Below are 14,881 nucleotides of genomic sequence, written 5' to 3' on the forward strand. Positions count from 1 at the left end.
AAATTTTTTCCAAATTCTACATAGATGAAAAAGCGAGACTTTTTGGCAATTTCTGGCAGAAAGCGATTTTTTTGTCGTATTTTCTATTGTTAGGAATAAATAGGTTAAGTAGGTACAAAAAAACAAAAAAAAATTATTCAATCCTGAAAAGAAGAAGGTAATGTATTGAGGGAAAGTCTCAAAAAACCAAAAAATCATAGCCACCAACATTTTCACCGAAAAAAATTCCATCAAATCCCCCCCACCCTCCTCCCAGAAAAGATGAACATAGGGAAAAGTAGTAAACAAAAACACAATTTTTGCTTAAGGTGCCTAAAGATGTTAAGTATGAAAAACAAACGAATGCTGCCCAGCCATTCAGATGAGTTTTTGTGACGCAATTTTTATGATGAAGGAAAACCAACTGCTACATTCTTACCGTTGATTAATCATCTTAGTATTTGGGATGACTATACAATCAACGAAGCTATGATCGATATTGCGATTTCTCTTTATGTTATGTTCATTTTCATATTCCAACATCTGATTAAGTGGTAAAATTTTTCTTTTTTTCCAAAACGAAAGAAAGTTCTATGCTACATCTTCTACTATGAGGCAAAAAAGTTTCCATTATTAATTACCCCCCCCCCCCCGCCTCCTCCCACAAAGCTCTCAATTTCACCACATTTAACGTGATATTTCGGCCAGATTTCCGACAAGATTTTTATGACTTGATAAAAAAAATCCCCTCTTTGCGGCTTAGATTTTGTTTTTTTTTTTCATTTTTGGACAAAGGTATTTCTTTCATCAAGTTTTTATTTTTGCTCAACTTGGGAAATACCAGATGACCTTTTTTACTATCGTTATTACGATTTTTTTTCTTAATAATTTGTTTTTAATGTTTTCGAAAAATGCTTTTGATTGATGTTTTTTACTCGTCTTGTTGAATTATTTTTGAAAAAAATTTCCAATTCACATTAATTTGTTTTGTTGGAAATAAAAAATTCATTAGCTTTTTCAAAACTTTGTTTTTCCAAAATTATTCTTTTTTTTTGGAAGCCCGACTTTTTTGTGATTTGCTTAATTGAGCAGAGTACCCTATTACATCATTTAAAGGAATTAGCTTCCTCAGCGTAGAAACCTAGGGAAGTTCCGAAGGATTAATGCTTCGAATTCAAAATTAATAGTTACATATTTTCAACATAACAATCTCTTTTTTTAGCAAAACATCTATTATGGAAAAAATTTTAATACTTCGAAAATAACTATAATTATTATAGGGCTATGTAGATTTGAAACGCATAAAAAACTGAATAAATAGATATCTACACCTTTTTTTATTCAAAATTTGCTGACTTACGAGGAAGTGAAACAAGCCAACAAGGAGATTTGATTGGGAAAATAATTTCAAATTTGAACTATAGGTAGATAGGTGTCTGAAGAACATAGAAAACGGCAAGGCTAATCTATCAGATCAAACTGATGACCCTTTTCGTATCTCTAGACGTACATACATACTATACATAACCTAAGAGCAGATTATCAACTTACCAATGAGTGAAGCGCCTTGATCACGAGCGACACCAGTCAACGATTGCACTCGCTGCAATAACGATTCTCTCGTCTTTGCAGGACTGGTCGGTGCGCTGATGGTTTTCGAAGATGGTTTATTAAAACTGAGCGACATATCGGTCCCCCCGCCAGATGTATGCGTCGTATCGGTATCCGTACGGGTAGAACTATATTGTTTTTGTTTAGCTGATTGTGCGCCGGTGGCTGGTTGCTGCTGCGTACCCGAGGGCCTCTGGACCCCTTGTTGAGCAGCTTCTTCATCGTCCAATTCTGAGGATAAATCCCCAGAAGAGAATCTGCCAACACAACCATGTTAAACGAATTAACCCTCAGCCACGTTCGTACTAGGTACTACAAATACAAAAACTACAACATAGGTACGTATTACGTTTGTACGTATAAAGGGCACGTCTATTTACAAAACAACTCAAACATCAGCGCCGCGCCGAGAAAAAACAACTTGTTATTTTACTCGTTCCAATTTCAAAGCTTTTCCTTCATCGTAAAAAGACTACGGCGCGGCGTGGCGTTTTCATTCTCGTCCTGATCGTCGCACCATTCATGCACTCGAAAATAGGTAAATGTGTTACAAAGATAAGCGCTTTTCCCTTTTTCGAAACGAGGTAACCAAGCATCGTCGTCGTCGTCGACGAAATAATCGAATTAATTCGCCAACCCTATTTCCCCAGTTGGGCACGAATTTACTCCACTGACGACGACGGCGAATAGGGGTGAAAAATAGCCTTATTTTTTTTACTCTTTCTCTTACTCTTTTTCCTAAATCCGCTTAAAACTCTTTCAAAATCACAACGAAGAAATGCTATGGCAAAACGAGATGAATCCGGAGCTGGCGAAATGCTCGTTTCGAAAGTACTTATCCAGTCTTACCTCCTGTTGTTAGAAGGTAGCCTTCGGAGTGGCAAGATTGCTATACGATATTTTCCGATTTTAGAGCTGAATTAACTCGATCGTGTTACTGATACAGAGTTAGAGTCGCCGAGTCGACAAGGCGAATTTCCAACTTAATTGAAAATATAATTTAGAGGCTTAGGTATGCGAACGACGAAGGCTAGAATTGAAATTTAATACGGGTTATTCACCCGAGCTGGTCTATACCTACTATTCGTTAATTAAACAGTAAAGCGAGAGAATTACCATCGAAAAGCTCTCACAAATGCAAAAGTTACAAGTACAGGGTGTTTCAGGGGGAAATAATGCCGTTTACTTTTGAACTATGCAATTCATTATGCGTGAACGTAAGTTTGGTGGTCTATACTGAAATCTGCAGGGGTAAAGACAAATTCACCTTAAAAAATGACATGTTCACTCTTCTTGTTATATTCACTCCCACCTCTTCCTCCTATAAATGAATAATTACAACTGATGACGAATTTTTCAAGATGATTGTACAAAAAATACCACATCATTTGTCCGTTTATTTATAGAATTTGATTTAGATCGTTTACAAAAAGGACCGAAAATTGATGTTTTTTGAATGAAAATGATGTAGTTAAGATGTTTGAAACAGGGGACTCCTAAAACAAAATGCACACACTTTTATTCTCCATTCAATACTGTCTGACTCAATGTTCCTTACCAGTCATTCTGAAGCCTCCAGCAAATTTTAAATTTTATTTACATTATCGCTACGTTGTAAACCAAATCGAATAAGTACACGAACATTGATGATGGAAAACGAAACGGCTGATTTGGGTTTTGCATTTGCAGTTGTTTTGAGGCACTGAATCAGAAATCTATCATATTCAGGAAATTATGACGAGCAAGGCACCTGAGGTGAGATTTTATTAAAACCTGATTCAAAATTCATTGAAAAAAAAAGGTTGCTTAATCTTATAGATTGTTAAAGTAACGTTTTTATTTTCCAAAAAAAAAAGGTAAGAAAATACTCCCCCTCCAAATACCAAAACTTCGAACAGAACGAAAAAAGTATGGAAAAATTAATCCATAATGACAAAAAACACTGCAATATAACCCGAAAAAATATTAGAAAACAAACAAAAATACCGAAAAAAATGAGCAAAATTTTCAAAAATGATCAATTGAAAAATCAAAACTGAGCAATTACTGACTAGAAAAATCATTCAAAGAAGAGCATTTTTTTACTCCAGAGAAGGTCTCTTTTCGGGAAAATTTTTTTTCATTGTCATAATCAGGATTCAATTTGTCAAAAATATCCCTCAATTATGCAAGTACACAATATAATTTCAAATACATACCTTTTTTCTCGTGTAAACTCATTTTTTTCATAAGAAATTTGAACAACAAATTGAACGAAATAATACAGAAAAGAAAAAAAATGAAGAGAAAAAACACGGAGAGCTCTGCGCCAGGAGCCACACTTCCGCTATGAAGTTGATACCAATAACATATAAAAGCTCTGTTTGAATAATTTTTAGTAGGTACATAATTGCAATCAAGGAACCAAAGAAACGAATAAAGAACTAAAAACAAAAATATAAAAACGACACAAGAAACAAACAAAATTGAAAAAACTGAAAAATAAATGAAAAAAACGAAAAAAGAACTGAAAATGAAACGGAAATAGGAAAAATAAAATTTCCATGGAAAAGAAAACTTTGAATCAACTTTATTCTTTAAAAGCCAGCCTCAACATCTAAAAGTCTATCGTCAACTTGACTCAAAATGTCGAGACTCGAGAATCGACAACCGATTATTTTTTTTCAAACATTTATTTTAAAATCTCACGTAAATTTTTCCATATTTTCAAAATCCTGACAAAATGTCAAAAATTGAACAAAATTTTTTCAAATTTTAGAAATCAGGCTTGACATTTGAAAATTTACAGTCAACATTAAGGACAGAAGTTGAACCAAGTCTTCACAATATTCCAACGTACGCGTAAGAGAGTCCAAGTTCTGTCAATGTATTTTAATAACTTAATAAGACTCGAAATTCCTGGAATTGATAATTTTTTTTTTCGAAATAATTGTGACATGCCGAAATATTGAAAATTGATAAATTTTTCATCATTTTAAAGCTTCTAAAAGTCTTACAAAATATTGATAATTCGTCATCATTTTCAATGTAAAAGCATAAAAAAACCACTTAGATGCATTCAAAAAAGTATGAAAAAATAACGATAATATGTTCCAAATAAAAAAGACCCCCCCCCCGATCGTCAAAAAAAAGAAAAACATAAAATTATCAAAACAAAATACAAAAATTGTCAAAATTTTGAAAAACGAAAAAAATGCTACAAGAACCAAATAAAAGTGAAAAAAATAACCTCAAACGATGGAAAAACTTCTCTTAAAAAATATACTATTTTTCACATTTTTTTTCAAAAGTTCGAATTTTTCTTCAAAAATGAATTCGAAAAAACAACAAATTAGAAAAAAAATACACATTTTTCACTGAAGTTGAAATGATTTTGCTTTTCAAAAATTTCGATTTTTTTCGTGTTTTTTTTTTTTTTTTTTTTTAATAATTAACAATTATTTTCCAATTATTTGTTTCCATTATCTAGATTTCAAAAATGACCAAAATGGCTCAAAAAGTGCATTTCAATTGCATTGAAATACCGTTGATGTGCGAAGGACCCAACAATTTGAATGCATACCCTACATAACTTGATTTTTTTCATCTGCTCTCGAAAAACTCTGCACCAAAATTCAGTTTTCAGAACACTTTTAAAAATTCTGATTCAAAAGAATCATTCGATCAAATTGGTATCATCACTGATTGAAATAGATACTGTCTTTTTAAAAGGAAATGACCTAAATTGCCTTGAATTGAATAAATAGACTGAAATTCCTGGAGAATTGCTGGATCAATTTTTCTCAGAATTAATACAGCGCTCTATTCTCAGCAGAACTCAACAACTTATGAAAATTTCAAGAAAATTAATTAAAAGTAAAAAGATGAAAAAAAAAACAAAAAGGAAAAAAAAGGAAAAAAAATTTCTCACATTCATTAGATATTTTTTCTTGCCATATTTTACATTCAGTCTTTTTGTTCTGATTTGGTTTTTTAATGTACAAATAACAGGAATAGAACATCTCCATTCTCCACCTCCCTCTCATTGCTTTAAAAATTCAAAATCTTTGTAATTATAAACACATTAAACACCCAGAAAAAAAATTAGACCTGATTAAAATTTGAAAATTTCACAAATTAATTTTCACAGTGAAAGCTCGAATTTTCTTCATAATTACCTACTACATTGAAACCACTTATACGAAAAATTGAAAAAAAAAATATGGGAAAAGACCTCTTAAAATCTTTTTTTTTTTTTTTTAGCAGACTAATTTTCAAAATGCAATTTCAACACCTTTAAGGGATAGGTACAATGGCTCTCAATGCTGAATAAAATTCAAATTGGGTGTTGAAAATTCGATGATGTCAAGTACATACATACGAATATCAGCTTGTTTTCTCGAATCGACCTCCCTTTCCCTCACCCCATCCCTTCCACAACTACCTCCCATAAACTGTAAATGACGAGCCACATGTCACCTGTTAGGTTACTGAAGACATTGTGCTCAAAATATCCCTCCTCCAACCAGTACTCTCAAACATGGTGAAAACACGAGAAAAAAATGCATAACAATTCCACCATCTGTATGTTACGTACAATACCTTACATATAACAAGATATCAACTATAAATCAGGCTTACCTTCTTTTTAAGTAATTGACATTGGAAGTTATAGACTGTTTGAAGCTTAAGAAGGAAATTTTGAATTTTTATATTTGTCTGTTTCGATACGAAATTACAACAGAACCGCACACCGTTCTTGTTGGCAGTTCATTAATATTCCAGGTAGGCTGAAACACAAAGAAAATTTCATTTTACTAATCAAAGAGCTGTACTAGTACATTGGCTATGTAGTGTAGCAGGTAGGTACTTATTGTTAGTCTCTATGTATACATAATGTACTCGTAGGTAAGTATATAAGGACATCGACGTTCAAAATGTGTTTATCATTAATTAGCCCACCAATCGATTCGTATAAATGAAAAGCTTAATGGAAATAACAACTCGAACATTGTTCGTTAATATATCACACACGAGCTTCGTCGTCGTCGTTGCCTCGTTGGCGTGTCAACGATAAAACCCAATTATCCCTCACTAGTAAATATATCGTTTCATGATTATGCTCTATACATATTATAATATCGTGTACTGTATACTTGTACGAGTATGTCTATGCGCTGTACATATAGGAGGAAATTTATTTTAGGCATTTATATGTATAAACTCGAAACACGTATAAAAGGGTGAAACCGGAAGTAGATGCGGAACTTGAGGGGAAAATTTTCATTGAAATTGGGTACTGGACACTTCGAATGGTGTTACGTGTGTTTTTCGTTTTTAGAAACGTGATTAAAAGTACCCCAAATCTAGATTAAAACAGTCTAAAGGGTGCAAGTCTATACATCATATCCTAGTTTAAGCCTTCAAGCGAAGTTGTGTCTTTTATTAAATAGTGTAGGGGAAAAAACAGGTCAAGAGGTCAATTGTGAATATCAATTTCATGTACTCAACCTGCTAAAAAAAATCTACTCGTTGTGCTGTTTTTTGAAATAGAATAACCTGGGGAAATTCCATAAAAATCAATTGAAATCAGTTCAAAAAATGTTTATTTCAAAGATCTCGGATGTCAAACCATTGAAAATCCCATATTTTACAATTTCAATCGTAATAAAAAATTTGCTCCAGAGACTGATTTTGAAAAAAGATGTAAAATACTTGTAGCTGAATTAAAAATGAGAAAAATTTGTATACGCCGTTTTTGTTTGACTTTAGGCTTTAGGTAGGCAGGTACCTCTACCTACCTATAAATAACTTATTACGTTATGATTATGCCATTTTCTCCGCTTTCAAGATTTCGCCAAAATGAAAAACGCCGTGGAAAAAAAATATTTCCAAGTAAAAAATTAATAAAAAGTTCAAATTAAAATACCAGGATTAATTTTGGAAACTTTCTACTGAAACAAAAGTTCGCGAAATATTTGTAAGGAACGTAATTTGTTTTAGTTTTCAAGTTTTCTGGTTTCGTTTTTCGAAGCATCGTAATTATTACAGTAAGAGTCCCATATTTCGAGTTTATATTTTTTGTTTGTAGTTTTTATATTATGAATTCAGATTAAATTCCCTTCGTACGTATTATAATTTTTAGGCTTGCAATAATTTCACTTTCGTTTTGAGTTTTAGTTTTGATACACGTTTAATCAACTTTCATTTTGAATTCCAATTCGAGTTTTTTTTACAGCATATTTTTCAATTTTAGTCCACGTTTTTTTTTTTTAAAGGTAAGTTCAAGATTGGATAACATTTAAATTCCAGTTTCAGTTTCACTGGTAAATCAGTTTCACATTCTTATGAACTTTGCGATCGTTATTTTCAATTTTCACCCAAAGGAATACTTAATGCCAATCGATTACCCACCTTTAGTTACGAAAAATCGGGATATCATTTCTGCAGGTACGATGTGCCTTCGACGCGTTAACCCTCCAAAAAAAATCATACAAGTACCTTTTGAAATAAGAGAGGCCCCAAGGTAGTCCACTACAAAATTTGTAGCTGTTCAATCGCAAAAGTACGGATCCCACAGAGGTCCAAAGATCTCAAAATTTCGATACCAGTAAAACAGTGATTCCCAAAAATCGATAGGGTCCATAATAGGGTATTTTTTGGGCCTCAAGTTCTTGAAATATTTCCTGAAAGAGATCGAAAAATGCGATTAAGCACCTACAACTTTGAGAGTCATTTTTTTTTTTTAGTAGTCACATGTCAAGTCAGTTTCAATCGAGTCTGCGCATCTAAAAAAGTATTTTTTGAGCCCAAAATTTTCGAAAAATTATTCGAAAATTGTCGAAAAACGCGTTTGAGCAATCACAATTTTAGGAATCGTCTTTTCTGGTCACAAGTCGAAACTCCTACAGTTTGAGTACGATTTTGAGTCGGATGAGCATCCGAAAAGAGTATTTTTTGGGCCCAAAATTTTCGAAAAATTATCCAGAAATTCTCTCTCTACTTCCAATGAAATGTGATCTAGAATTTTTATTAATTCTAAACAGCGCTTTAATGACTTCACTTTAAGGAAGTCTCCTCAAAAAAATTCTCTTCCTTTTTAGCAAAATCGAATAGAGATCAAACAAAAAAATCACTATCAGTACCCTTCTCCTCCTCTCAGTCTTTTCTTCAAGGAAAACTTAATGTACTCGTATTTTAAGAACATCGAGAAGTTGAAACACAAAAACTGAGAATATATTCGAACTCAACGATCTCGAATTAGAAAAAATTCACATGTAACACCATATTTTTATAAGTTTTTTCTTTCAAAATTGGGAGATTCAGGGGACATTCGGGGTCCTATTTTTTTAAAAATGGTGGAAATTTGAGCTCAATATTCTCGAAAATCTGGCAAACGATAAGCCAATGTGTCATGCGATTTTTTTCATTTTTTGAGAGGAAGGGTTTGGTGTACAATTTAAAGCTTCAGTGGAAATAAAGTTTGAAGGCGTCACATCGAAAAAATGAGTCAATGCTCAAATTCAGTACTTTCAGGATAACAAAAATCGATATTTTAATTGGCTTTTAGTTTTTCTTTCAATTTCGATCAAATTTTGTTTGTTTTTCGACACACCCCCCCCCCTCCAAATCACCTCGGGAGTGCTCAGATCTTATAGATTCAATACCAACTCGAAATTTCCTACTTATTCTCTCTAAAATACCGCAAAAAGATATGCTCGCTCCAAGTTCAACGAGTCTCAAGATAAAAACCTTTAAATTTCCACTGATTTTCCAAAAACTGTAAATTCGTGAAAATTACGACGTTTACTCTCAGCCCTTGAAGGATTAGGAAGAAACTTCACCAGACTGTAAAAAAAAGAGGAAAACAACTTGCGAAAAAATCGAGCGAAATTGGTCGATCTAACATAATTTTGATTCGAGTTACGCAGCAATGCGTATTTACGGCGAACCACGTAGGCAACTTATTTTACACGATCATCATTTCAGAAATTCAGAATTCATTATTTACGGCAAACTGAATAGGCAACTTATTTCACCGGAGAATGACGTAGCCAGCATATTCCCTAGGGGAGGGTAAAACAAGATTTTCAAGCCTGAAAGTCGAATTTTGGAATGATCTTCTAACATTCTTTCACATAATACGATTGAGAATTTCACGCAACAAGAGATAAAATACACCTGGGGCGAAAATTAATCCAAAAAATTTATTCAAAAAAGCAAAACGCTTTATTTTTTGTGTGTCTCATATTGAGTTTTCATCCATTGAAAGGCGAGGGGAAGGGGTTTAGCCCCACCATCGTATTTCATATCATATTTCTCATCATTATTATTTTTTTCTCACGACTTTTCAACCCCCTCCCCTCTCCCCTTAATTCAGCTAAATCAAATCCAATAAAAATATCCATTTAAGAAAACGTGTCAAACCGACATTTCTAAACTCCCAAATTTTATGCTGAATTATGATTATTATCATTATTTTTTTAATTGAAAATTATCTGATTTGTCGATTGTTGTTCTAACAGGGCCAATTTCGAATTTTAATTCTCTTTTTTGATGTGAGCTCCAAAATAAACTTATAAACTTGAAAAAAATTTGAGAAACTATGGTTTGTTAATATGTACATTATATTCAGAACATGTTTTCTTTTCAAAAGAGGTGTCTAAAAAAATTTCGAAATGAGAAAGCAAGACTTCTAGCCGGACATTTTTCAAACACCTTGCAACTGACTTCTTAATGCGGAAGGGAGAGGGAGCTTCAAAATTTTACACGACAATTTTTCATTTTAAAAAAACGTCTTCGAACATTTGAAGATTTTTTCGGAGGGAGGGAGGGAGGGGGAAGATTTATCAAAAATACTTCTATCATTTCAATTTCTCATGAACGAAGCATTGTGCGAACATTTCACGAATTTTTTTGGAAAAGGAGGGGAGGGGGGGGTCAGAATTTTATACCTAAATTTTTCACTTGAGTATCCAATATTTTTTTGACGCGGGGGGGAGGGTTGGAGGGAAAGGGAGTGGAGGGACGACGAGAGTTGACCATATTTTCAATTTTTCGTTTTTTTAAACGTCTTTGGACATTTCAAGATTTTTTCGGTGTGAGGGGGGAGGGAGGGGTGTCAAAAATACCTACCATTTCAATTTTTTATGAGCGAAGCATTCTATGTATGTATAAACACCTCACGAATTCTTTTGGAGAAGGAGGGGAGAGGTCAGAATTTTACACCAAAATTTTTCACTTGGGTTTCCAATAGGTTATTTTTTTGATAGGGTGAGGGAGTAAAGAAGGAGGACGACGATTATTGAGAACATTTTTACTATCGCAATTTTTCGTTTTTCAAATTTTTCAACTTGTTTCGAAAGTTTTCAATGGAAATATTACGTATTATACTTTGTTCAACGTAGATACCTAATTGTTCTAAAAAAATGCAAATCAATCCATGAAAAATTACTTTGAAAAGCGAGGCATAACATTTTTGGGAAATTTTCAGTTTGAAATATCAAAAGAAGAAGCTCTTTTAGCATACTTTTCAAATGTTTTCGGAAACAAGAACATTCTCGATCTTCGAAAATGACTTAGGTAGTAGGTACAACAAAGGAAAGAAAGCACAGGAATGTGTTTCTGACTGAGAGAAGACAGGGCGGAAAATATTCCGAAAATTTTTGTATTTTTCCATCTGCTAAAGATTATTTCTACACAAAATTGTTTCATCAGTCAGGTAGGAAAAATAATATTTTTTCAAAATTCTACAAAAAAGAAAATAAATTGAAACTTTAAAGTCTGATTTGAAAAAAAAAAAAAAGAAAACCGCAACAAAATTAGAATTGGCAAAATATCAGAAACCCTGTTTAAAAGTTTAAAAGCAAAATTAGATCAATTCTAACTAGTCTCAGTCACTCAATCAAAAGGCAATCCACTGAAAAAAATCCACCCAGATGACAGACGTGTCCTACAGGAATGAATCATCCATCACAGGCCATTCAACAAATTGACACTAATTCAATTCGATACTCTAAGATACTTTAAAATTCTTCACAGAGTTGAATAAACTAGGAACTTCCCAAAAACCTAGGAAAATCACCCAGAGAATGGAGGAGAAGACGAGGCGATTCTTAGATCAAAATAACACACAGGGTATGAAAAATTTACGGCATTTCGAGTATGTGACTTATTCAACACGACCACATACAGGCTATAAATAATGCATCTGCGGACAGCGACTGGACGTTGATTATTTACAACGTTCAAATATGTATTAGGCAATTTAAATAACTCGTAAATTCACTATTGAACGATCAAGATATTCAACGCTTGAACGATTTGCTCATAAATTTCGAAAAGAATTTTTTTTTCATTTTTTCCAAAAACCATTAAGTTTGAAAAAAATTCTCAAAATTGATCAACTTACACAACTTGAATAATCTAATCATCGAAAATCCCACCCTAAAATTTTTCTCACCATTCGCGTCAAATTTTCACCCCTTTTTTCACACAGCACATAAAAACACGAATACAAAATCCACACTAACCTTTGGCGAAATTGGCTCGAAAATTAATCTCGAATTAAAAAAACTCGCAACGAAACACAAAAAACACACGTTCGCGTAATATTTCTTTAAAAAAACGTCGAGAAATAAAAACGCACAATCGCGCTTCAAATAAGACGAACGGTAACTGCTAAAAGCCAAAGCCAACGTATCCGAACTCGAACTTTCTCAAGTTACACGCCCTTTTGCAGCGAATGCTGGGTTAGAAATTTACAGCTTGTAAAATCAATGCGCGTTTCGTGCTTTTAAAAAGCCGGCACAACGCCTCAAGCGAATTTTTCCCCAACTAAAAAGTTCAGTGGCTCGAACATACACATTTTCGGCGTAAAGCCGAGGTCTATCACTATACAAAATGTGAAAAATCTATACCAACGAAAGCAGGCAGCGGCAGCCAGTTGTTACCAACGTCCAATTACATATTTACTATTAAACTTCCACTAAACTTGTGTATTTCTTGGTCGTCTTCCCGTCTTCGTAGTATCAACTCGCATTCGCACCCACACCCACACATTACACACATCGTGTAAATGCGACCTTTTCCCCATCTCTTTCTCTGTGTCTGTCTCTGTCTCTCTCTGGGAACATAGCGTGCGAACTCGAACAGAAATTCACTTTCAATCGAACTAAACACAACGTATCCTCTCTCTCTCTGGTCTTCGTTTTTCGCTAAGTTGACGCTAAAAAGCTCAATTAAAGTGGAAAATTTCAGCTTTTATCGTGACGTTGAACTGGGATATCTCGATGTTGTAGGTAGGTAGAGGTACTCGAACATACGTACAACCATAGGTACCCGATAATGTGCCTATACCAACACCCCCTAACACGAATTGTTGTACAAATAGCATTGATTTTTTCCCCATTTTTTCGTAAAGACCACTATAACCACATTCTAGAGGTTGGTGGTAAGTTCACTGTAATATACAGTAATCGGTTTTTTCTTTCATTTTTACTAACCCATTATATCGATGAACTACCCAACGATATATATATACCTACTCGCAGAATTGAATTTACCTCTTTTCTAACCCTTCTCTACACCCTCGAGCTTGCCAGCCATGAGCCAACAGCCTGCAGTGTATTCGTAGTGTACATTTTGAACGGAAATAATTCGATAAAAGCAACTACCAGTATACGTATAAGTATAAGACAATTCTCCCCATGGAAGTAATTTATCGAGTGGATTTTTTCGTAGGTACATTTTTAACGAGCGACCTTTTCAACCATAAGAGTATTACAGATACTTGATAGGTATGTAACTTGTTATACACCCTATTACCTATTTACACTGCGCTGCCATCAAACTGGGCTAGCTAATTTAAAATTACACGTCTGATAATTAATTACTCTCTTCGTGGTTTCATCAAGTTCAACATGCTGACGCTGAAACCTCTTCACATCTTTACCCCATCGGTACAGATACAGTGAATAGGTAATGGGATAGTTATTGATGTTCTTGGCGCTGTGAATCAGTCAATTATCGTGTTTACGAATCAACGAGAGGAGAAGTACTAGGTAAATTCATTAAGCGAAAGGTTCTGCTCTTCCTCATCGGTTGGTGAAAATTTCGTATATACGAGTAAAAGCTTTCTGCGTATAGGCATGAGTCATGATTTATTCATAAATTTTCGCATTCGGTGATATTACGAGGAAGGAGCAGATCGACCAAAGAAATGGAGTTGGGGGTGTTCTTATACGCCACGACGAGATCAGATTCTTGAGAATTTTCATCTTCGAAGGCCTCATTTCTCTCCCTGGGTATTGATTCTTTTACGAGTAGATGGAAAAAATATGTAAATGTACGAGTATGAATATGCATAATATGAATACAGATTTAAGAAAGCTCAAGTCAACATAATTATGCTGTTAAAGTATCTTAAATTGAAGTAATTTGAAAAAATTTGAAAAAATATCAGTCATAAAAAATCTGAATAAACTTCGAATAAGAAACGAGCGATGACAACACTGAGATATTTTTAACCTAACAAAATCATTTGAAGAAACTACTCATCAGTTGTATCGTCTGCAGGTAACTCAAATTCCAATTTTAAAAAAATACTTAAAAATAAAAAATAACATGTAAAATCAAGAGTTACTTAACGGACAATTTTTTCAAATGCACGATTTGGGGTGGGGTGGCCTTTTTCCATTTTTAAAATTCCGAAGAAAAAAAAAAGAACATCGTGGAAAATTTCAAAGTCCGATTCAAAAAAATGGAGGAAAACATGAATTTTTCACACATCTGGAAAAAAAGCAAGACTTTATTTGGGAGAAAATTTTCTCAAAAGATTCAATTTGAGTTTATTGGGAGGGGAGAGCTGGGTCAAAATTTATATTCTTCAATTTTCGATAAAAAAAAGAAACAGTAAAAAAACATCATTTTCATAAAAATGATGCCAAAATGACTTCAACAATTTTGGCAAAAGACGGAATTTCTTGGAACTTTGGCAAAAAACATCATTTTTTTGCAATTTTTACAAAAAAAAAAAAAACAGAACTTTTCTGCAACTTTGACGAAAGAAATACATAGAACTTTTCAGCCATTTTGATTTTGAAAAAAAAAAATTAAATAGAATTTACTTAAAATACTAGCATTTTTTGTAAATAGGATAAGTTATAGCTTTTTTGGCAGTTCTTACAAAAAACAGAGTTTTTCAGTAATTTCATGCAAGAAGTAGAATTTTTTGTAGTTTTGACCAGAAAACAGAACTTTTCTGCGATTTTGACAAAAAAAACAGAACTTTTTTGCCATTTTGATTTAAAAA

At 33.4% G+C, this 14,881-nt stretch overlaps 1 protein-coding gene across 2 annotated transcripts in view; it reads right to left on the reverse strand.

Annotated features, from left to right (window-relative positions):
• The window catches only part of Syn (synapsin), a 71,978-nt gene that overhangs the window by 9,365 nt on the left and 47,732 nt on the right, over nucleotides 1-14,881 (reverse strand). The window contains exons 1-3 of one of the 2 annotated variants that reach the window (XM_065369367.1): nucleotides 12,102-12,328; nucleotides 6,211-6,359; nucleotides 1,531-1,847 (exon numbers count right to left, since the gene is read on the reverse strand). In XM_065369367.1, the coding sequence (XP_065225439.1) occupies nucleotides 1,531-1,666 (136 nt within the window). In that variant the 5' untranslated portion in view covers nucleotides 1,667-1,847; nucleotides 6,211-6,359; nucleotides 12,102-12,328. Of the gene's footprint in view, nucleotides 1-1,530; nucleotides 1,848-6,210; nucleotides 6,360-12,101; nucleotides 12,329-14,881 lie in introns of those variants that run through there. The other variant, XM_065369368.1, reaches the window with a different exon arrangement.

This window comes from Planococcus citri, chromosome 5 (genome assembly GCF_950023065.1).
Source record: "Planococcus citri chromosome 5, ihPlaCitr1.1, whole genome shotgun sequence".
In the NCBI taxonomy this organism is placed as follows: domain Eukaryota; kingdom Metazoa; phylum Arthropoda; class Insecta; order Hemiptera; family Pseudococcidae; genus Planococcus; species Planococcus citri.